This window comes from Myotis lucifugus, unplaced genomic scaffold, assembly GCF_000147115.1.
Source record: "Myotis lucifugus unplaced genomic scaffold, Myoluc2.0 scaffold_341, whole genome shotgun sequence".
In the NCBI taxonomy this organism is placed as follows: Eukaryota; Metazoa; Chordata; class Mammalia; order Chiroptera; family Vespertilionidae; genus Myotis; species Myotis lucifugus.
The window spans coordinates 520,316-542,655 of NW_005871389.1; the positions used below are offsets into that span (position 1 = coordinate 520,316).

General features: G+C 45.4%; 1 protein-coding gene across 2 annotated transcripts in view; it reads right to left on the reverse strand.

Moving 5' to 3' along the window:
• RANBP3 (RAN binding protein 3) overlaps window positions 1-22,340 on the reverse strand; it is a 61,570-nt gene that overhangs the window by 31,042 nt on the left and 8,188 nt on the right. For both annotated transcript variants that reach the window (XM_023764643.1, XM_023764642.1), the window contains exons 2-3: window positions 7,282-7,337; window positions 586-774 (exon numbers count right to left, since the gene is read on the reverse strand). In XM_023764643.1, coding sequence (XP_023620411.1) covers window positions 586-774; window positions 7,282-7,337 — 245 coding nt within the window. The remainder of the gene's footprint in view (window positions 1-585; window positions 775-7,281; window positions 7,338-22,340) is intronic.

Below are 22,340 nucleotides of genomic sequence, written 5' to 3' on the forward strand. Positions count from 1 at the left end.
ACCTATTATCTTCAAAAGCCTTCTTAATACAAAGATAAAGAGCTCAGGGGTTCCCTCTGGATTCAAAGAAGAGTCTTCTCTTCTTCCTGCTTTGATTGAAGACAAGCAGCTCACAGCCTCACCACAGTCCAGACACAATCAGTCTTGCAAAGCAATTTGTGTTAGACATCTCCTCTTCCTACAGATTAAGGAAGCCAGAGCTCCTTGTGTTTCTAAGACACTGAATTGGAAGGCCCAGATTCAGAGAGAGAAAGAAAAAATGGAAGGAAGGAGAAGGGGTCCAATTTGATTTGGAAAGTTCTACCCACTACTCAATTCCTCTTTTGACCCCTCGTGTCTATTTCAGGAAACAGAACTAGCTTTTTGCTATGGGCATATATTTATCCAACTACACAAGTCTCCATGTAAAGGGGACCTAATCTTCTCTGATTTTTCAGCAGCAGGAATTAAAGAGAGCTGGAGAGATCTTGGACACCTTTTAAGTTATCAGCTGCTTATATTCTAAGGTCTGGATCTGAGGGACTCAGAGGGAAAAGGGCCGGTTTGGGTTGGGACCCCTGGGCCATGGAATGGAGGTGGACTTACCCCTGCCAGTTCTCGTGGAAAAGGAGGAAGCTGGGCTTCAGGAGCGCTGGCTGAAGCGCTAGCGGGGGCAGGAGACTCTAGAGCATGCTCACCAGTTGACTCAGGGTGACCTGGGCCATGGTGGGGAGCCTCAGCCTCCCCCTGAGGCTCCACTCCCGAATCCGACAAGTCTTTTTGCTCTGCAGAGGACTGGGAGCAAAAAAGACAATTTTCCTTCAATGTAAATAAAGGCTGCAACATGGGGCAGGGGATGGGGGCAGGGATCGGAGGCCTAGAGATGGCTCCACCTTCAGCAATTCCTGCCCAGGAGGATGGGCCAAGAAAGCAGGCACAAAGTAAAATGAACGTGGACTTCCTGCTGTTTGACTTTACAAGGAGCTTTAAGGTGTGCAGGAAGTCTGAACTTTTGTTTTCAAAAGTGCAAGGCTTGGCATGGAGCTACTCTGCTTATGGGCCATGAGTGAAGAAAAACACTCCTAGTGACAAAAACGGGGACAGTGCCTCTATCAGAGGGGAACAGGGATGATTACAGGTTAATAACACATCTCCTCAAAGATATGATCAGGGAAGCTGCCCTCAGGACCACTTCCATCTGCTAGGAAAGGTGGGGAAGTAGGCCAGGGACACCACACAATCAAGCATAGGCGTCCAGGGCCAAAAGCTTCTGCATCTCACCCTAGTTCTTCCATCAACTTTCAACTTGTTCTGCTTAAACCTGAGATGAAGGAAGAGCTTTTCTCATTTCAGTGAGTGCAGGTGTGAGGTGACTAAAGGACCTGGCAGAGACATGAAAAGCCAGTTTTGCATTGGTGGGAGGGTGGGAGTTTAGCTGGAAGAGGGAGCCCTTTGGCTTGGGATTTCCCCAGGCTCATTCCAAACACCTTGGGCAGGGGCTTATTTGGAAAACAGCCAGGATAAGAGAAAGCTGGCTCCAGAAGTCTTTGTCCTTGAAAGTACAACACCCCTGGCATTCTTTGAGCTGGTTCTTGGGCTTCTGGGGATTGCTTCAGTGGGCTGAGAGCTCTGTGGCCAAGACTCTTTTCTTGAGAAGTGGGTTATAAAGTTGGTGTCCTGCAACAAATGGGCTCCAATTCCCAAACCTCCCGCATGGCATCGCCCACAAGAAGCCCTTTCTCTTACTTTGTGAACTAAATGACCACAGGGCTACCCTATCCAGCCACCCTGCTGACGCTGCCGTGTTTCTTCTGGGTGTGAAGTATCTGAGATCTCTTTAGATAGGTGTTGGGGCTATTTTTTAACATGTGAGCCTTTTGGATGAAAGGTGCTATATAAAAAAGATTTAAGAGAACTTTCAAACATTCTTAGGAAAGCAATAGCAACTCAGTGTTAACTCATGCACACATCTAAAAAGCCACCAAAAGCAACCCTTCCTATCTAGGGAAGATCCACAGACTCAAAGACTTTCCCAAACTGTTCCTCTAACCTTTCTGGGGCACCAAGGTCAGTTTGCCCATTAGTCGGCTGCTACTTTATGGTTAGAAATTTAACACCCACCAAAAGAAAATTAAACCCAGAGCTTTGTGGGAAACTGCCTATCTCTCTAATTAGAACCAGTTGGTTTTTTTTTTTTAATCCCTGCTTTTAAATGTCAGTGCTTCCTTTCAAATGGGAAGTTGAGGTGAACTTAGTATCAATTAATTCATGACATCTGAGCAAAACTGTATTTAACAATTTACTGAGGATTATGAGCAGGTTCTAGCTTGTAAAAGTAGAAACCGCTCTGACCGGTTTGGTTCAGTGGATGGAGCGTCGGCCTGTGGGTCCCGGGTTCGATCCTGGTCAAGGGCATGTACCTTGGTTGCGTGCACCCCCAGTCGGGGGTGTTCAGGAGGCGGCTGATCGATGTTTCTCTCTCATCGATGTTTCTAACTCTCTATCCCTCTCTCTTCCTCTCTGTAAAAAATCAATAAAATATATTAAAAAAAAAAAAGTAGAAACCAAATGTATACAGTATCTACTGAGCTGATTGTTGATGCTTCTACCTTAGTTGCTTTCTTATTTATTCACAATTCTTCTACTCTCATATATATTTTTTAAAAATCTCTGCTTTTAAAACATAAATGTCCTCATAGCATGGTGGACTCAAGATGACCAAAAAGAAATACAAATGTTGTTCCAGCATTTTTCTCCTTGGGTCCGAGTGTTTCTGTTGGACAAGAAAGTAAGCTCTAAAGAACCAAGATAGGACCTGTAGTTTTTCAACATGTTTATTAAAATTAGACATCAGATCCAGACCCTAGATCATATATCCTAAACTATATGTGGCTGACAAAAATAACAAACAAAATAAAAACATGCACATAGGGTATACTTGTTACACCAACAATAAGCTTCAAAACTAGGTCTAAACATACTATACTGCATTTTCAGCAATAGCGGACTTTCTGCTCATAAGCATTTCTGTTACTGCTTTCTGTCTTGTTACCAAATGGGCATTATCTTGCCAGTGCAACCGCAATACCACCCCCCTTCGGATTAACAAATGTTTGGAAGATAAACTTACTGAAAGAAACATTAAAAAAAAGTTTTATTGATTTTAGAGAGAGAGGAAGAAAGAGGGAGGGAGAGAAACATTGATATGAGAGAGAAATATCAATTGGTTGCCTCAAGTATGCATGGAACCCGCACCCTGGGCATGTGCCCTAACCGAGAATTGAACAAAAGACCTTTCGGTGCATGGTACAGGGGACAACGCTCAACCAACTTAGCCACACCGGCCAGGGCTGAAAGAAACACTTAATCATCACATACAATAAGACAACCTACTAAATGAGATTCAAATTCTCTACACATTAAAAAGAAAAAAAAATTGCATCCATTCAAGGCAGTTAATAAAAGGTTTTGTTTTTGCTTTAAAAACACAAATGCATGTAGCCCTGGCCAGTGTGGCTCAGTTGGTCATCCTGTACACTGAAAGAATGCAGTTAGATTTTAGGTCAGGGCACCTATTTAGATTGTAGGTTCAGTCCCAGGTTGGGGTCCCAGGTTGGGGCAAGTATAAGAGGAAACCAATCAATGTTTTTTTTCCCTCTCTCAAATCAATAAACATATCCTTGGGTGAGGCTTAAAATTTAAAAAACAAACAACTCATTAAGAAAACCACACAAATGCATGTAAACACAAGCATTTTGTGAAGAGCACCACCTTGAGGAAGCCTGGAGACATGGAAGGAAGTAAAGACAATTCTTGCGCATTAGGACTGGAGTTCAGACTGTGGAAGGCTTTCTCTAACTGGGACAATAGGAGGATTTGACAACTTGACCTGTGTGCCACCAGCAGGCCACTAATACCAATTTGTAGTTTGCTATGAACACACGGACCATCAATGGAACTGATATAAAATGTTGTGTGGCTTTACTACCAAACAAAAACACCTAGCTAGCAGCTTATTTGTTTTTAAAATTTCAAATCTTTTATCCCAACAATAGTTGGGCCTGTGGTGTGCTCTCCTTTGAACGGGGTTGAGGGACAGGGGCTCTTTGAAACACACCCATTGGATGGTTTAGAGACTGTTTACTGACAAGGAAGTTAATGGCCTCACAGTGACAATGGGAATACTTGATCTATGTGGATCAAGAAGTGGCTCAAAAAATAGCTATAAGGGACATTTTGGTGACAATTAGGACAGATTATATATTGGAGGAGACTTCTGAATGGTCATTTTCTTATGGGTGACAATGACACTGGGGCCATGGAGAGGAATGACACACTATTCCTAGGAAACACCTGCAGAAGTATTTAGAGAGGAACATCAGATGGGAGCAAATTACAGTTGAGTGCTTTCAGCATTTATGACAAAGATGTTAACAGTGAAGCCAGGTGAAGAAAACCTGTGTCTTCAGTACTGTTCTTCCATCTTATCTGATAATTTGAAAATTTCAAAATAAAACGTCGAAGAGAAAGAGGATAAGAGTGTGCTCAGAAAAAAGCAGCCCCAACAGTCTTTTCCCAGTTCTGCTTTTGCAGTATGAGAAGGGAAAGGGGCAGAAAGAAAGAATGAAACTGGAAGACTCTCAAACTCTTACTTTGGCAAGAAGTCTTGTGGATGATCCTTGAAGACCTGCCCTTCCGTCTTTCTTGAAATGGGAAGTTAAGGGGAAACAAAGCTACCTGATTACTGTTTACTTTCCACCTTACTCTTGTGCTGTCATAAACGATAGAGAAAGAAAAGATTCTGAGTCCATTTAGCCACTATCTATCTACCTGACAGCTCAGAAAGCACCCCTAAAGGACAGTTACAAAGGCTTCTCCAGCTTCTGCTGTTAAACAGAGAGGTTTCCCACACCCTTTCGATGATCTTGGGACAGAAATGGAGAGCTGAATTCTGAAAAGCTGCAGATCAGTTATTTTTAGAAGCCCATTAGTGTTGGCTCTGAGTCAGTATTGTGATAAGAACTACATTTGTATATTTTAAGTTGATGATGACCATCTTCCTAGCTACTCTTCTGGTTCAGTCATCCATTTACATAATTTACCTCAACTTTATGAAGACAATACATGTAAGTAATCCTTTGAATTACAAAGCAACAGAACCAGAAGGAAAGGGGAGTGGGAGGAGGTAGAAGAGGATAAATGGTGATAAAAGGAGACTTGCCTTGGTGTGGTGAACATATACAATATACAGATGATGTATTATAGAATTGTACAACTGAAACCTATATAATTTTATTAACCAATGTCATCCCAATAAATTCAATAAAAAAGTAAAAAAAACTAACTAAACTAAAAAAACAAAGCAAAAACCACCTCAACTGTGAAAACAGTAATAAAACAGGAATTAATTTTAAAAGCATTTTAAATTCAGCCAAACATTTATTACATTTTAGTTTTTCATCCTGCCAGCTGTCCAAAAGTCCTCAGGTTTAAAGATCTATTAATTCCTAGTGCTCATTTTAAATTCAGGGTCAGCAAATTTTTCTGTAAAGGGCCAGAAACTAAATATTTTTGACTTTGCAGGCCATGCGTCTGGGTCCAAATTACTTCACTCTGTTGTTACAGTGTGAAATCTGCCTCAGTAACTATGAAGGGGATAGGCATGGCTGTGTACCAATAAAACTTTATTTACAAAAATAAGCAGTGGTGCCAAGCCTTAGTTTGCTGACCCCCATTTTAAGCTAAAAATGATTCAAATGATGGTCGCAATAAAACTCAAAATGCTAGAAAACCCCGACTTAATGAAAAACCTCAGAAGTGACTACATCTAAAAGAGAAATCAAATACATCCATTTCTAAAAAGCTACAGGAAACACATCAGCCTTTCAGTGACTGACCCTTTTCCAAAGGAGGGATGATTAAAAACACAGGTAAGTAAACTGTATGTATGTGTCAGGGCCCAGGGGAGAGGAGACAGCAGAGGTTGATGTATCTTGAAAATACCACCTGGAAAGTCAAAACAAAATGGGAAGAACATTTCCTCAGGTTTGGCTATTCTTTCTTCAGCAAAGAATTAACAATGGGGATGTTTAATGTGAGAACAAGCCCTAGAAGATAAAACCCTGCCAAAACAGAAGGCTCCAGCGCAAGTGGGTGTGGGTTTAGGGCCCCTCTCCCTCCTGTCCCCTCAGTACATAAGCTTTCTTCCTGGCATAGCACCTAAATGTTTTCTAGGAAACTGGGCTGCACAGAAAGAAAAGTCTGGCCTCTCTTCTCAGACCAAAGGACAAAGTCTACAAAGCAGTAGCTGGACTGCTGGCCCAACCTCTGAGCCGGCCATCTTGCTGAGGAACTGGGGATCCGCCAGAGCACCCGGCCTGTGGATCCCCAGCCCTGAGCCAATTCTCAAATTCTCTTCTTATCAACAAGATTACAAATGGATTTCAGAACACACTTGGTCTCTCTGAAATCTTGCCATGGGCATTAAATTATCTGTTGTCCTGGGCCCTGGGTGGGGCGGGATCATCCATGTTTTTGACAAATAGAGGGAGTCCTCACATCAGCTTGGGAAGCATCGCCATAAAACATCAACTAACTTTGGACACAATCCCAACCTTCCATACTGATTTATCAGGTAAGGATATAAAACCTGTGACTTCAAGACAAACAACATGCAAAGGTAGGTATGCAACTGATGTACCAATCAGGCCTTTGACAGGCTGCCAGCTCATCACTATGCATTAGACAAGGTATTTCCAACAATGTGACCAAGACATTTAAAATCTAAGAAGAGGAAGCAACCCAACAAAGATGGATGGTAAATATACAATCCAAGTCAGCTAATAATTATTCTAAATGCATTTATGCCTTGTTGGTTGGCGCCAAAAAATGTCTCTAAAATCTTTAAAGGTCCTGTTTTTCCTCTGTAACCACCATTGCTCTCTCTCCTTCTAGCTTCCCCTCCCCCCACTTTCTCTCCCACCTTGTCCCTCCTTCTCTCCCTCCTCTCCGTCCTTCTACCTTTTTTCTCCTACTAATTTTCCTAATGTACAGTATTTCTAAATCAAATCATTAGGAATGAGGAGAAAGTTTTCTACCACCGTTTTTTAAAGCAGGGTCTCTGAACCCTTTCCACACACACCTATCTCAACCATTCGCCATGGTAACCTAAAGCCACTGGACCTTTTACCTTCAAGCTCAATGTGAAGGCTTAAAGGGCAGAAGTCTCCTTTGCTATGTGACCTGGGAAGAGAGAGCTCTAGGAGAAAACAAATGTGAAGAGAGAACATACCAGCCCCTTACCTTTTGTCCTTTATCCTTCTGAAACACAAAGACAGGCGGAGCAATGGCAGGTTTTTCTGCAAAAAGAAAAATTGGTGTTTTTCCCCCCAACACTATTTCATACAGTAAACAAAGCTATAATTTTAAGTTAAAAATAAAAAACAAACCCATATAAAACTAGTAACCCCAAAGGACATCAAATCACCTAGAAAATACTTTCATTACGAGGAGGTGTGGGGTTTCAGTTTGTGACAATTCAACACTTAATGGTAGGATACGTATGCATATTATACACCAATAAAAAGGCTTTAAGACTCACTTAGGCCTGATCAAGGGAGAGCGGTGGGGAGTGTGGTGAGCTGCAATACATTGGAGGTGGCAGCTATTCAATGCCACCAACTGTGGTTCTGAAGGAATTCAGCTCAGGTAAGTCAAATCTTTATATGGCATCTCCTGAATTTCAAATGCTGGAGACCAGTTTAGGGTTGGTTATTTTTTTTTAATCTGCAGGCCAGCTGAGGCCAGGGGGCAACCAGTTTGCAATCTCTGTCCACAGCTCATGCTTGTTGGAGAACCCCGGCCCACATTCCACCTGGTTCTCTAAGTGAGCAGCCATTAACAAAAAAAGAATTTATGGAGTTGTAAAAGTCTGAGAGTCCATCTTGCATGTCTGCTGAAGGAAAAGACCCTTTGGGGTGCCCTGTCAGGGCTATGCCGCCTATTTTCTCAGGCAACACCATGTATCTCCTATCCAGGGGCAGCCCAGGAAGCCTCTGCGGCCAGCTAGGGGATTGTAACCGAGGACCACCTTAACCCATGGGGGAGGCCCCTCATCGTCTTGGACCTGGGCATGTGGCTCTGGGTGTGCTCATGAACCCTGTGGGGTGTGTTTAGGGTCTCCTTCAGCATCCAAGGGCCGAGAGAGGAGGGAGGCCAGGGGAGTCATGAATTTGGGGAGCATCTGCACAGTCCTGCTGTCAGAGCCTCCAGTCATAGGAGACTTAGATTAACCAGGAACCTACATTCACACAGCTTTGCCCCAGCAGGACTGCTAGGTAGGAGGGGGACATAGTTTGCAGTTCATAAGAGTGCTCATATAGGGAGCTGGTAGAGTGTCTGGTCTAGAGTGTTAGGGAAATATCACTGAGATGAGGTTGCTGTGCTGAAGTCTCAAGGAGAAAAGCCTGGCAGGGAGAGTGGCAGGTGTGAAGGCACGGAGCCCAGGGGCAGATGGTGGCCATGCCAAGGATTTGGGAAGTGGTGCAAAAGGAGTGGGGGAGACATGGTGGTTGGTTTAGGTTTAAAATGAGAAGTGTGGGGAAGAGGCCATGTGAAGAGACCAGTTAGGAGGTGACAGCGATTACCCACAATAGAAATGAGGTGAAGAGGAAGTTTGAGGAGGAAAAAGGACAAGACCGAGACAAAAATCAAACGGATCCTGTTCCACTCCCCCTCTCTTCAAACTCCCCCTTCTTGGAGAAGCAGGACAGGCCCCAGTCTTCACTTTGAGGCAATGGCCCACTGATGGTGACCATTCCCTCTGCCGCGCTCACTGAAGCTGTACCATAACCGAGTTAGATTCACCACAACAGTCCTCACTGTGCACAGCCCACAATGGACACGGGTGAATGACATGTGTGAGACCAAAGTGCTAAAGGGAGGAGAGTAAGGGTCACCATCAAGGTTTCCATGCTACCCTAAGCAGCCATCTCCTGGCACAGTGCATAGTTGCTGCCTGACAAACCAGGATGGGTGGATGAGTGAATGAATGGACAGGCCTATGCTAGACAATAAATGACAGCAAAGAAATGCTGGAGGGACTCTGGGGATGGCAGCAGCTTATTTACACTTGTCTACTACGGGAAATCCCAGAGACGTTCTGGTGCTGCCCTATAAACCACAAACCCAGCATGAAGGGCTGGAGGTCCAGGCCCCCGCCTTGCTTCTGTCTTCAACTCTTGGCCAGCAACAAGGCACTGAGGTGCACAGGGAGAAGCCAGGGTTTTGGCCAGCCCAGCACCCCAACCCCTCATTTTATTCAGGGAAGCACTCCTCCCCCACCTCTGTGTTTCAGATGGAGCCTAGTCCTGGCTCCAGGCCTAAGAAGTACTGCAGGCCCTTACCCCAGGGGACACTGTGACCCTTGAATAAGGCCAGGCTGCTGATGGTGAATGAGATTCAGGTCCAGGAATTTTGTTGGAGCTACTGGGGAAGGGGAGCTCTCTCTCTGCTGAGCTGGTGGGAGGTAATCCTGTCATCAAAAGGGACCTTAGACTAGAGCCAATCCAACAGGAAGCAGGGGAGGAAACTGAATCCCATCGCTGGAGGCCCAGGGTCCAGCCGGCCCACAGCTAACCCCACCCCCAAGACTTTTCAGCTAAGTCAACAGAAGCTGATTTTTGTGTAAGGCACCCTGAGCTTGATTTCTGCCCCTTGTCTCCAACAGCCTCCAGCCTGAGAGGTTGCAGACTTCACTAAACTCACGCTATACTTCCTAGGAGAAACCTTGGACTGGCCTCACAGCAGAAATCAACAGCTGATACACTATGTATTTATGGGTTTATGGTCTCTTTCCCCTACTAAGATGTCAACTCTAGGAGACTGGAGACTGCCGGTTCCCCCCCTGTCCTGTGGTGTGAGAACATTACTTGACAACCAGAAGGGATTCAACAAATATCTGATGAAGGGATGAGCAAGGGGAGAGGGCACTACAGAAAACGACTGCCAGGCTAGATGAAGAGAGACTAGATGAAGAGAGAACCATTTGGACAGCAGAGGAAGAACTTTCTGATCTGCAGGCACATAGGAGGGTAACTGCGGGCAGCCTGGGACAGGACAGGACAGGACCATGTGGCAGGGTCCAGGCATTAGCTGGGAGAGGTCCCATCTGAAGAACAATTCTGTACTGCAACTGGCATGTTGCTAAGCTGGAGCAGTGAGAGGTTATGGAGGGGACCATGGGGCCTGAGCTCTGAAATCAGCCACCCAAAGAACAGGATCACCAGCTGAGATCCAAACAGATCCACCCTTGCCACCACCATCTCAGTTCAGACCTTTTTTGTCTCTATTTTTACCCCCTTAAGTCCGGCTTTTGCAGAGCAGCCAGAACCATGGTGTGAAACACATGCTTAAAACTCTGCAGTGCCCTCCCAGACTAGGGTTGGAGCTCCTTCAAACAGGCCATCCCCACCTGACCATTACTGTGGCACTGTCCCTTGTACAACCCATGCTTCTGTCACACTTCTGGACTTCTGCCTGATTTAGTCCCTCCACCTAGAACACTATTCTCACTTTCTCTTCCCTTAGTCAACACTCATTCATGTATAGATACCATCTCCTTCAGGAAGCCCCTAATTTGAACTGTGCTCCCAAAGCATGCTCTGGTTTATATCCTGCATTGATCCTACCTAGGCTACTTGTCAAGGAGACTGGGAGACTACTGACACAGCATCCAAAACAGCTCTGCATCCCCAGCCTGCCACCAATGTACATCATATAAGCATCATTCAATAAATGTTTGAACTAAACTCCCTCTGTACTTCTTCATGTGCATAACACTAGCTGCTATGTAATCACAAATATCTATTAAACCCTTATTCCATGCAAGGCATCACGGGAAAAATGGGAACAAGCTGGGGGCAGAAAACTTTAGGGTAAAACACCCAATTTAAAGGGAGGAGTGTGTTTGTATACAAGGCCCGGAGCTTGCAGTGGGTTATTTATCTGCTCACTGGCAGCATCTACCCCAGGAATATAAACTCCGCATAAGTGAGGCCTTTGTTGTGTTCATATCCTTATCTTTAGAGCCACACATGAAATATATGCTCAATAAGCAGTTACAGAGTAAATGAAATGTCCTTCATTGTCCCCATGGCTACGACTGGGGAAGTGGCAAGTGCTTTGGGAGCCCACCTGGGGTCCCCCTGGGACCTCCCACTGAGGGTAGGTTTGGCAGTCATGACAAACACAACCACTGTACTAAAACGTAACAATGAACTTTAGCCAGTCAGCTCTCCACCAAACAAAGCATCAGAGTTACAAATATTTCATTTCCACTCAGCTCCAATAAGACCAGAAGTCCATAAATTGCAAATTAGTACTGATAGTACAAAATAACGATACGCACCCCTTCCAAGTAGGATGGTTCTGCACTTATCAGAGTAGTCACAGATGGTTTTTAAAAACTGTCCCCCATCACCAAACAGTTCCTGGTTGTCAAGCAATGAGGCTTCTATGATCTGCTTGAACTCCTAGGCCAGACACTAGAAATTTCTAGAGACCCAGGCCACCACAAAGACCTAAGATATTACAATGTTAATCACATGCAGACGATTCAATCCAGATTCTGCCAACCAGATGTTTTTGTTCTGTGAGATGCTCCCTGATGAAATTAGTTTGTAAAAAAGCAGCTCAGCCGGAGCATTGGCTTAACACTTCAGCACAGGAAGGGTTAAGAAAATAAAGGGTGGCCCTAGCCCCGTGGTTGGCAAACTGTGGCTCTCGAGCCACATGCAGCTCTTTGGCCCCTTGAGTGTGGCTCTTCCACAAAATACCAAGTGCAGGCGCGCATGTACAGTGCGATTGAAACTTCGTGGCCCATGCGCAGAAGTCGGTATTTTGTGGAAGAGCCACACTCAAGGGGCCAAAGAGCCACATGTGGCTCGGCGAGCCACAGTATGCCGAGCCGCGATGGAGAAATATCCTCAGGTGAGGGAAAAAAAATCCCTAGCTGGTTTGGCTCAGTGGCTAGAGCGTCGGCCTGTGAACTGAAGGGTACCAGGTTAGATTCTGGTCAAGGGTACATGACTTGGTTGTAGGCTCAATCTCCAGTGGGAGGCATGCAGGAGGCAGCCGATCAATGATTCTCTCATCATTGATGTTTCTATCTCTCTCTATCTCTCCCTTCCTCTTGGAAATGAATAAAAATAAAAAATTAATAAAAAAAAGAAAACCAACAATGCCCTGGCTGGTGTGCACAATCGTTAGAGCTTTGGCTCGGGCAGAGGTTCGATTCCTGGTCAAGGGCATGCATCTGGGTTGCAGGTTTGATTCCCAGCTAGGCGCCATGTGGGAGGCAACCAATCAATGTCTCTCTCTCTCTCCCTCTCTTCCCGCCCTCTCCCTCCCTCCCTTCCCCTTTCTTTAAAAAAGAAATCAATGAAAAAATATCCTCGGGTGAGGAGTAACAAAAAAGAGAAAGAAAACAGTAAAGAAATCTGTTTAACCAAATGTTGCCCAAAGTTGTTTGACCAGGGAAGCCTCCCTTCCTAGAACACCTTCAGACAAGGCTTGAGAACTGTGTTCCATGGGTGACGATGGCACATGCTGGTGTGTGCAGTGGGATGGGATTCAGAGCCCCCAAGTCACCTCAAACAATAGCCCCACCTCTGGGTGGCAAAGGCTCTACTGTCTGGGATGTGTCTGGTACTTCGGCCTCACAGCAGCTTTCTAAGTGCTACATGACAAGTCCAAGATGGCTACTGCTCAATTCAAATGCCTCCTGCATCCTTTTCTAAGTGCCCTTCCTCAGCTATCCATCAGCTCAAGCCCAACTGTGATCCCAGATAACGATCACACAACCCAGTGGAGCAAAGTTCAGGCCTAGGCGAACTGTATGGAGGGAGCGGGTCTCATTGGCCAGAAGCTGAAAGGAGCGAGCCCCTGATGACATCCTGGCACACAGCACCAGCTTTCCCTCTGTCCTCTGTCATCCTCCATCTAACTGTGAAGTTCAGATGCAAAATGGTTCAGCCCAGTTTTGATCTCCGAGGGCAGGGTCTGTGTATTGAATCTAGCCTTTGCAGTCCCTGTGATGGGCACGGATAGGTTAAGTCCAGGCACAGAAAGTTGCCAATTTCTGCTCTCAGGGCCCTGCTTCCAGAGGCATTGCTGACATGACTATGATTGTCAGGGTGCTTCGCCCAGTTATTCCAGCCTGGGACCCACTTCCTCAGCTACACCACTTGCTATGTTCACAGATTCAATCATAATATTCATTGGCAACTACAACCTTCAACAATTCCACACACCCAAGTACCCACTGTGCGCCAGGCATCATACTGGCTTCTATAGTGTGATGGTGACACAGAGACATGTCCCCTGCCTCCCAGAACATGATGTCAGACTTAGTTGAATGTTATGACACAGGATGCGTAGAAGGGACTTACAGCACAGAGCTTGTGGTGAGCACTCAAGGTGGTGAGCCTGCAAAAAAGGGAGTGAACTGGGGAGAGCTTCTTGGAGGAAGTGCCATTTAAGTGGAAGGACGAACAGCATTTAACCAGGTAACCTGGAGCAGGAGAAATGAGGCAGCAGAGAGCAAGGAGCACTGGATATACTTGAAGGTTAAGGTGGCACCAGTAGACAGACTTCAGACCCTTAAGGACAGTTGGGAAAACAGATCACTGAAGCCCAGGGCGATAGAAGTAAAAGGCACACTCTTCCTTCGCTAGGTCTGAGGTCTGCACATTCACATGGCACGTTTGAGCATAGTTCCTGGAAGGTAAGCACCAATCACACTCAGGCAGTTCCTTTTTTTAAAAAAAAAACCACACACACACACCTTTATTGTTGAGAATATTACAGGTCTTGCCCCCTCCCCCGCCCCCACCCCGCCCTTCTCCACCCAGTTCCTGCCCACCCTAGGCCTTCACTACCCTATTGTCTGTGTCCATAAAGTAATGCATATATAGGTTCTTTGGTTAATCTCTTCTGGTTCCCCATCCCTTCCCTCTGAGATTTTTCAGTTTGTTTGTTCCACATTTCTATGACTCTGGTTCTATTTTACTTATCAGTTTATTTTGTTCATTAGATTCCTTGCTCATTTAATTTTGATTTTTAGATTCAATTGTTGATAGATATGCATATCTTTTATTTGTTCTTCTTCTTAAAGAAGACCCTTTGACATTTCATGTAATACTGGTTTGGTGGTGGTGAACTCCTTTAGCTTTTCCTTGTCTGGGAAGCTCTTTATCTGACCTTTAATTCTAAATGATAGCTTTTCTGGGTAATCTTGGTTGTAGATCCTTGCATTTAATCACTTTGAATATTTCTTGTCACTGCCTTCTGGCCTGCTAAGTTTCTATTGAAAAATCAGCTGATAGTCATATGGGAGCTCCCTTGTAACTAACTGCTTTTCTCTTGCTGCTTTTAAGAGTCTTTCTTTGCCTCTAACCTTTGGCATTTTTAAAATGATGTATCTTGGTGTGGGCCTCTTTGGGTTCATCTTGCTTGGAACTCTGTGCTTCCTGGACTTGTATGGCTATTTCTTTCACCAGGTAAGGGAAGTTTTTTTTGTCACTTTTTTTCAAATAGGTTTTTGATTTCCTTCTCGAATGCCCATGATGCAAATGTTGGTTTGCTTAACGTTGTCCCAGAGGCTCCTTATACTATCTTCATATTTTTGTTTTCTTTTTCTGTTCTGATCGGGTGTTTTTTGCTTCCTTATATTCCAAATTCTTGCTTTGATTCTTGGCATCCTCTACTGTTGATCCCTGTAAATTATTCTTTATTTCAGTTAGTGTACACTTCATTTCTGACTGGCCCTTTTTTATGTTGACGTTCTCACAAAGTTCCTTAAATTCTCACTACGTTTCTTGAAGTTCTCATTAAGTTTCTTGAGCATCCTTATAACCATTGTTTTGAACTCTATCTGGTAGTTTCCTTGCTTCCATTTAATTTAGTTATTTTTCTAAACATTTCTCCTGTCCTTTCATTTGTGACATGTTTGTCTCTGCATTCTGGCTGCTTCCCTGTGTTTGTTTCTATGTATTAGGTAGATCTGCTATGACTCTGGGACTTGGTAGAGTCACCTTGTGTAAAGTAGGTGTCCTGTAGAGCCCAGTGGCTCAGCTAGATTTCAGGTGGTTCTGAATGATGGTTGTTCTGTATTTTAGTTGTAAATTTTGATGTGAGGCAGTTCCTTTCTTCAGGAAATGAGCCAAAGGTGGCTTGAAAGATGGCGGGGATCCCTGAGATGCAGACTCCCTCCTCACTCAAGGAGCCTACAGGGAAGTAGGTTTCTGGGCGGGAAGGTTTCCAAGGAGGTTGTCCTTCTCCTAAAGCAGAAACTACTGGGGCCCCGGAACCTAGAGAAAATCCTCAGATGGCTTAGGTGCAAGAGTGGGAAGCACTAAAAGTCCCACCCCAAAAGTCAGGTCCATAATTTTAGTTTACAATGTCTTTGTCAGGGAGAGGGCTCATAAACTACCTCCTCTAATAGTGGGTAACGAGGGTCAATAGGAGAATGGTTTTTTTTTTTTTTTTTTAAATATATTTTGTCATAACCAGTTTGGCTCAGTGGACAGAGCGTTGGCCTGCGGACTCAAGGGTCCCAGGTTCGATTCCAGTCAAGGGCATGTACCTTGGTTGCAGGCACATGCCCAGTAGGGAGTGTGCAGGAGGCAGCTGATTGATGTTTCTCTCTCATCGATGTTTCTAACTCTCTATCCCTCTCCCTTCCTCTCTGTAAAAAAATCAATAAAATACATTAAAAAAATAAAAAATGTATATTTTTATTGATTTGAGAGAGGAAGGGAGAGGGAGATAGAGATAGAAACATCAATGATGAGAATCACTGATTGGCTGCCTCCTGCACACCCCCTACTGGGGATTGAGCCTGCATCCCAGCCATGTGCCCTTGACCGGAATTGACCCTGGGACCCTTCAGTCCACAGGCTGACGCTCTATCCACTGAGCCAAACCAGCTAGGGAGGAGGAGAAGTTTTAAACAGCCCCACACTTGAGAGAATTAAAATAGTAGGCTTCCTAATACTGCCCCTATCAGTAGGCCAGGGACTAGATTCAAGGGTTTTATCTGTGTCTTCATTGCTCAGAGATTGATTGCTGGAAAATCCTTAAGATTAAAGGAGTTATGTGTATATTTCAGAGGCAGCAAGGAAGGTAGATGAAGAGGGGCACTGCCCCAAAGCCAGTCTAAGAAGGAAGAACCCCAAAGGAAAGGGTGGCTGAGGAAAGGAGGCAGAGTCCTTGCTACAAGCAAGGAGTGGAGAGCCAGGATTTCACTTGGACCCCAAAGGTGGCTCTGGGAAGAATAGTGTTTTCCAACCTCCAAGGTAACAGAGGTCTTGGGAATCCCATCTTTAGACTTTCCTCAGCCTTTGCCAAGTTATTCAGAGCAAGGACATTCCCAAATGGGGTTTCCTAAAACCCCAGGATGATTTCATACATCCCACAGTCATTTAGCTCCCAGTATTTATGGGCTAGGCAGGGTGCTTTATCTGAAGCATTATCCTGAATCTTCACAACCACCTTAGGAAGTAGGTCATTCCAATGTCCTTATTTTATAGAACAGGAAATGGAGACTCAGAGGGGCTCAGTGACTCCTTCAAGGTGGGAACGGGTCTCCAACCCAGGTGGACCTGACTCTGAAGCCCACACAGCTGAGCTATACTGCTATCTATGCACAAGTGCAAAAGGGAGAAGTCACGACCCCAGTTTGCTTTCTCCCATCTTTTCTGCTTAGGCAGGCCTTCAAGTGAAGAAATAGACACACTTTTCTTTTGAGAAATAACATTAGGAATAAAGCAGCTGTCAGTTAACATTCTGTATAAACATTTATAGAAGAGTACAAAAGAAACTAGAAGGAGCCTGGCTGGCATGGCTCAGTGGTTGAGTGTCAACCTATGAACCAGGAGGTCATGGTTCCATTCCCAGTCACGGTAAATGCCCGGGTTGTGGGCTCGATCCCCAGTGGGGGCTTGTAGGAGGCAGCTGATCAATGATTCTCTCTCATCACTGATGCTTCTATCTCTCTCCCCCTCTCCTTTCCTTTCTGAAATCAAATAAAAGAAACTAGAGAGCAAGTGATGAGTTTTGGGGTGGGCCCAATGCTTTCAACAAATAATATGACAAGTGTGCACTTAGACAACAGCTAATCCATTGAATCTTCAAGAAAAGAATGAATACACATCCCAAGATGCACACTTAGTGGTGAAACAAATTGCATGGTCTTCATTGGTCAAATGTTTAACTATGAAATGCTTTGCATAACACATTCAGATTCCAAGCTGAAAACACACATTCTCTTCACTCCTCCCTTTCACATAAATTTTCCTTCTTCACGCTGTGTTAGCATACACAAATTACCAAAGGCAGACTGTCCTGTGACAAGCTTTGGCACCCCCCAGTGGCTGCCTCCAACCTTTGTCTTTGAGGATCTCTGTTAAACTAAATAGAAGAAAATATGCAGATCTAGGAAAACACACAGAGAAGGGAATCTGGATTATCTTTCCTGTTCTGTTTATTCCCCTCCTAAATGATGGCTTGAACACCTGCCAGGAAACAGCCCCCTTCTGGAAAGCCACTTGGAATTCCTGTCTAAAATGTCAGCAAGGTACTTGTTTAAAATGAGCTTTAATCCTGGGCTGATGTGTCTTAATCTTATCTGTGCAAAAAATATGGAAAGCATCTTGCCAACACAAATAATTATTAATACGTGGCAACTACTTTAATCCTGTGACACCATCACAGCGCTTCAAGTCATTTCTTTTCTCAGGAATTATTATAAACAGTTCTGTGCAGCAACATAAAGGTGAACTCGTCACTTGTGTCAGCTCTGTTCGCAAACTAATTCTTTGGTGAAGAATGACACTGATCTCAATCATGCTGTTGCTGGGTGATGCCTCTCTCTAGTGTACCACATGCTCAGTGACCGCTCAGCCCTGCTACTGGATGGTAGTGGGCCCCTGAATTCTTTTTTGGGTACTCAAATATATTTTTCCTCAGGCCACTCTCAACTGATCTCATGGAGGTCATAAGGGGGCACAGTTTTAGGGAGATAATGCTGGCTTTTATTTTATGCATCCCCCCTGCCACCCCCGAAATGTTCTTTGGAGCATTACCCTCAACTATTGAAATCGAAAACATTTTTTATTGCTCTCATCTTACTGCCAGACTCCTATATTTCTAACAGTGGTAAGGAGGAACAAGCAACTAACAATTGTTGAATGGCCTTTACTAGACCCAGTGGCAAGTACTTTACACTCAGTTTCACTGAATGTCATCACAACCCCGTGGCGTATGTATTATTTATCATCTCTGATTTTCAAATCATGAAACAAAACTGAGAAGCCTTGGGCATACAAGTGCCTTGCCTGAAGTCACAAAGCTGGTAAGTGGCAAAGGTGGGATCAGAACCCTAAGCCTGACTATCCGAGGGAGCTAGATACCTCACATGTCCCGAACCACACCTGGGGCTAAGCAGCAGTCTGCCTTCTTCTACTTATCAGCGCTGTAGCCAAACCCTCTACCTCTGCCCCACCCACCCAGACTAAGATGCTGAGGGAAGACCTTGTTACTTTAGGCACCTCTTGGCTTGACTTCAAGAAAAACCCCACAAACCTATTAAATAAGTCATACAAAGTCAGGAACTTCACCTAAAACTGCTGATAAATTCAGGGATCCAGCGTTGACAGCACCTCTCTATTCGGTCACTAGATAGGGTGACATCCAGTGCAGCTGAGGTGAAGTAAAAGTGGCTGAAGACTGGAGAAAAGTTCCAGTAAAGACAACAGAAATCCCCTCACAGGAAGGAAATCTAAGGACTACAGAACTTCTGCTGAGGTTGCAGACCCAAACTGATAACATTCGGGAATGAGGGCTCTGGTTTTTGTGTGCATTCAAATTGGCCTCAACCATTTGTGGCTGGGCAAGTTAACTCACTTTCTTTGTATACTGTCCTTTGTCCAACAGGGATGGTACCTACACCCCAGGCAGTTTTGGGAAAGATTAAATGAAATGCGTATAAAGTGACTGGAAAGTGGCTGGCACAGAATATGAATTCCACGTTGGCATTATTACCGTCATAAGTATACAAAGACTGCAAATACTTTGATGCCACCCTAAAGCATGGGCTCTCAGGCCCTCAACAATGATACCCTCACGTTTGAAGGAGGGTTTAGTCCAGTGATGGCAAACTTATGACACGCGTGTCAGAGGTGACATGCGAACTCATTTTTTTGGTTGATTTTTCTTTGTTAAATGGCATTTAAATATATAAAATAAATATCAAAAATATAAGTCTTTCTTTTACTATAGTTGCAAATATCAAAACATTTCTATATGTGACACGGCACCAGAGTTAAGTTAGGGTTTTTCAGAATGCTAACACGCCGAGCTCAAAAGGTTCGCCATCACTGGCTTAGTCCCTTCTGAGAGCTGCATGGATGCTGGGCACCTCAACACAAATGCTTAGTAGTTCAAACCCCTCAAGTCCTTCTGAGGCCGAGATCTCATTGATCTGGCCTGATGGAGGGCCAATTAGCCAAGTCTTGTTCCTAGTTGCATGATTTATGAGCACCTGCTACATGCCAGGCACCATGCTGAGCATGGTCACAGCTCTCTAATGGCAACAGAAAACAAGTACCCAAAGGTGTGAGAGATAATGAAATAATTCTGGAGACAGGTGCTATAAGAAAGATAAAGCAGGGGGTTGGAAAGAATGACTGGGTAGAAGGGTATAGGGTGAGTGGGTGGGAAAGGACTCTCTGAGGTATCATCCGAACCTCAGACAATAAAGAGGTGAAGGCCAAATATACTGAGCAGAGGGAACCCCAAGTATGAAAGTCCTAAGGACAGAAAGAACCTGGAGGTCAACATGACTGAGAGTTTCCACAGGGAAAGGTGGGAGGTGAGGTTTTGAGGGGGTGCTGTGATGAGGAGTCTGGATCTCTCTAGTCTAAAGGGAGGCTGATGGACTCCAAGCAGGAGAGTGACAGAATCTGGTGTGTGTGTGTGTGCATCCTATATAATAAAAAAGCCTAATATGCTAAGTGTCCAGTTTTCCGGTTGGCCATTCAACCAATCAACGTGTAATATGCTAATGATATGCTAAGTTTGCTCAACTGCTCGCTACGACGTACACTGACCACCAGGGGGCAGAGAGTCGACCGGCCGACCAGTTGCTATGATGTGCACTGACCACCAGGGGGCAGACGCTCCAACCGGTAGGCTAGCTTGCTGCTGGGGTCTGGCCGATAGGGACTGAGTGAGACGGGCCAGACATGCCCTAGAGCCCTCCCACAGTTCCTTCCCGGCTGGCCAAACTCCCAAATGCCTCCCCAGCCCCGATTGTATCCCTCGGCCTGACTTGTGCCCTCTCACAATCTGGGCTGAGGGACCGCCCCCGCCCCCCCAACAAATTTTGTGCACTGGGCCTCTAGTGTGTGTGTGTGTGTGTGTGTGTGTGTATCCTATATAATAAAGAGCTAATATGCTCACGCCATAACGACCGATACACACACACACACACACACACACACACACACACGACCTGGCACACAAAATTGCGCAGCCCCCGCCCACCCGCCCGCCACCCCACCTTGACACCCTAACCTCTCCACACAGAGCTCGAGCATGCCTGGCCCCGCCCTCGGTCCCGCGAGTCACCTTGGGCTGGTCCCGACTCCTCCGGGCGCCTCCCTGCTTCCACCCCATCTCTGGAGCAACGCAGAGGCTCTGCCTTGTCATGGTGATGGAGGAGAGCATAGAAGCCTCCCGCCTGCTGCAGAGTTTTGAGCTCTGCTTCCTGGCGGCACATGCGCTGCGCTCCTTCCCCCAGCAGATGGGCAGCGGGCGCGCTGAGTGTGAGTGGTGGGTGGCGAAGGACTGGTGAGGGGCGCGCCACGGGCTCTCACCCCTGCCCACCCTGCCATGGGATGGTTCTGCCTCCTCCAGGCACCTCCCTGCTTCTGCCCCGTCTCTGGAGCAACGCGGCGGCTCTGCCCTGTCGAGCATGCAGCCTCCTGATGAACCGTTGTTACAGCATGAGGGCATCACAACCATTAACATATTAGCTCTTTAATATATACATATATGTACAATGTATACATATATATATATGTATAATGTATACACACATATATATGTATATGAATGATCTTCACCTGAGGATACGTTTATTGAGTTTAGAGAGAAACACTGATGTGAGAAACACATTGAAACACTCAAAAACTGTTTTCCCCTCTCCTACCCTGTTGTTACAGATGCAGTGCAGGCATTGATTCTGGGTCAACAAATTCTGGAGACTCTGTGTGGCAAACCTAGGCGAGTTTAGTTTAGCCAAGGTATTTTAAATCAATCAGTTGCCTCCATATGCACCCCGACCAGGGATGGAACCCATAACCCAGGCCTGTGCCCTGACCGGGAATTGAACCTGCAACCTTTTGGTGCACGGGATGATGCTTCAACCGAACCTCCTGGCCAGGGCCTGGTTTATATTTTTAAAAGATCCACCCTGGCAGTAGTCCTTATGTGATTCTACCTCTCATGTGTGTAAGAAAAGTTTTGTACGTAAAATGTAGGGGAAGATCATCTTGGGAGGTGAGATCTCAGGGAGGCAGGAGTAGATGCAAGGGGACCAGTGAGGTGCCTCCAGGAGTCATCCAGGTGAGAAATGGCAGTGACAATGGTGGCTCAGGCTAGTCTTGTGGCCTTGGAGACAGGGCAAAGTGGGTGGAGTTGAATATTTTGAAGACAGAGCCTGTTGGTCTCTTAGGTGTGGGGATGGAGATGACTGTAATGAGGCTATGAAGGCATGTCTTGCTGGCAGCTGTAATAACTCTTGCTCCGCTGACAAGAAGACTCCACAAGCAGGGTGTTCCCGAATCTCCCAAATGGTAATGATGAATAACCCAGACCCTGGACCCTTAGATCCCCTGAGCTCTTGCTCAGTGGAGAAAGCCAAACACTCAAGAACTGTTTTCCCCTCTCCTACCCTATTGTTACTGATGCAGGGCAGGCATTGATTCTGGGTCAACAAATTCTGGAGACTCTGTGTGGCAAACCTAGGCGAGTTTAGTTTAGCCAAGGTATTTTAAACTTACTGCAGAAACAAGGCCTACCTTCTAAACATGTGCACGAAGTAACTACTATCTCTGCAATTTCCTATTTTCTTTGGGAGAGTGGGAGCGAATGGAGTGCCCCACGAGTCAGTTTTTGGGAGAAGAACAAATTCCCATTAAGTTGATGGTACTGATCCACTAGAAAGGATGACCAATCGACTCAATGGCTGGCAGTAGGCATGTTGTTACCAGCCAACTCTCCCTGCTTCAGCTCTCATG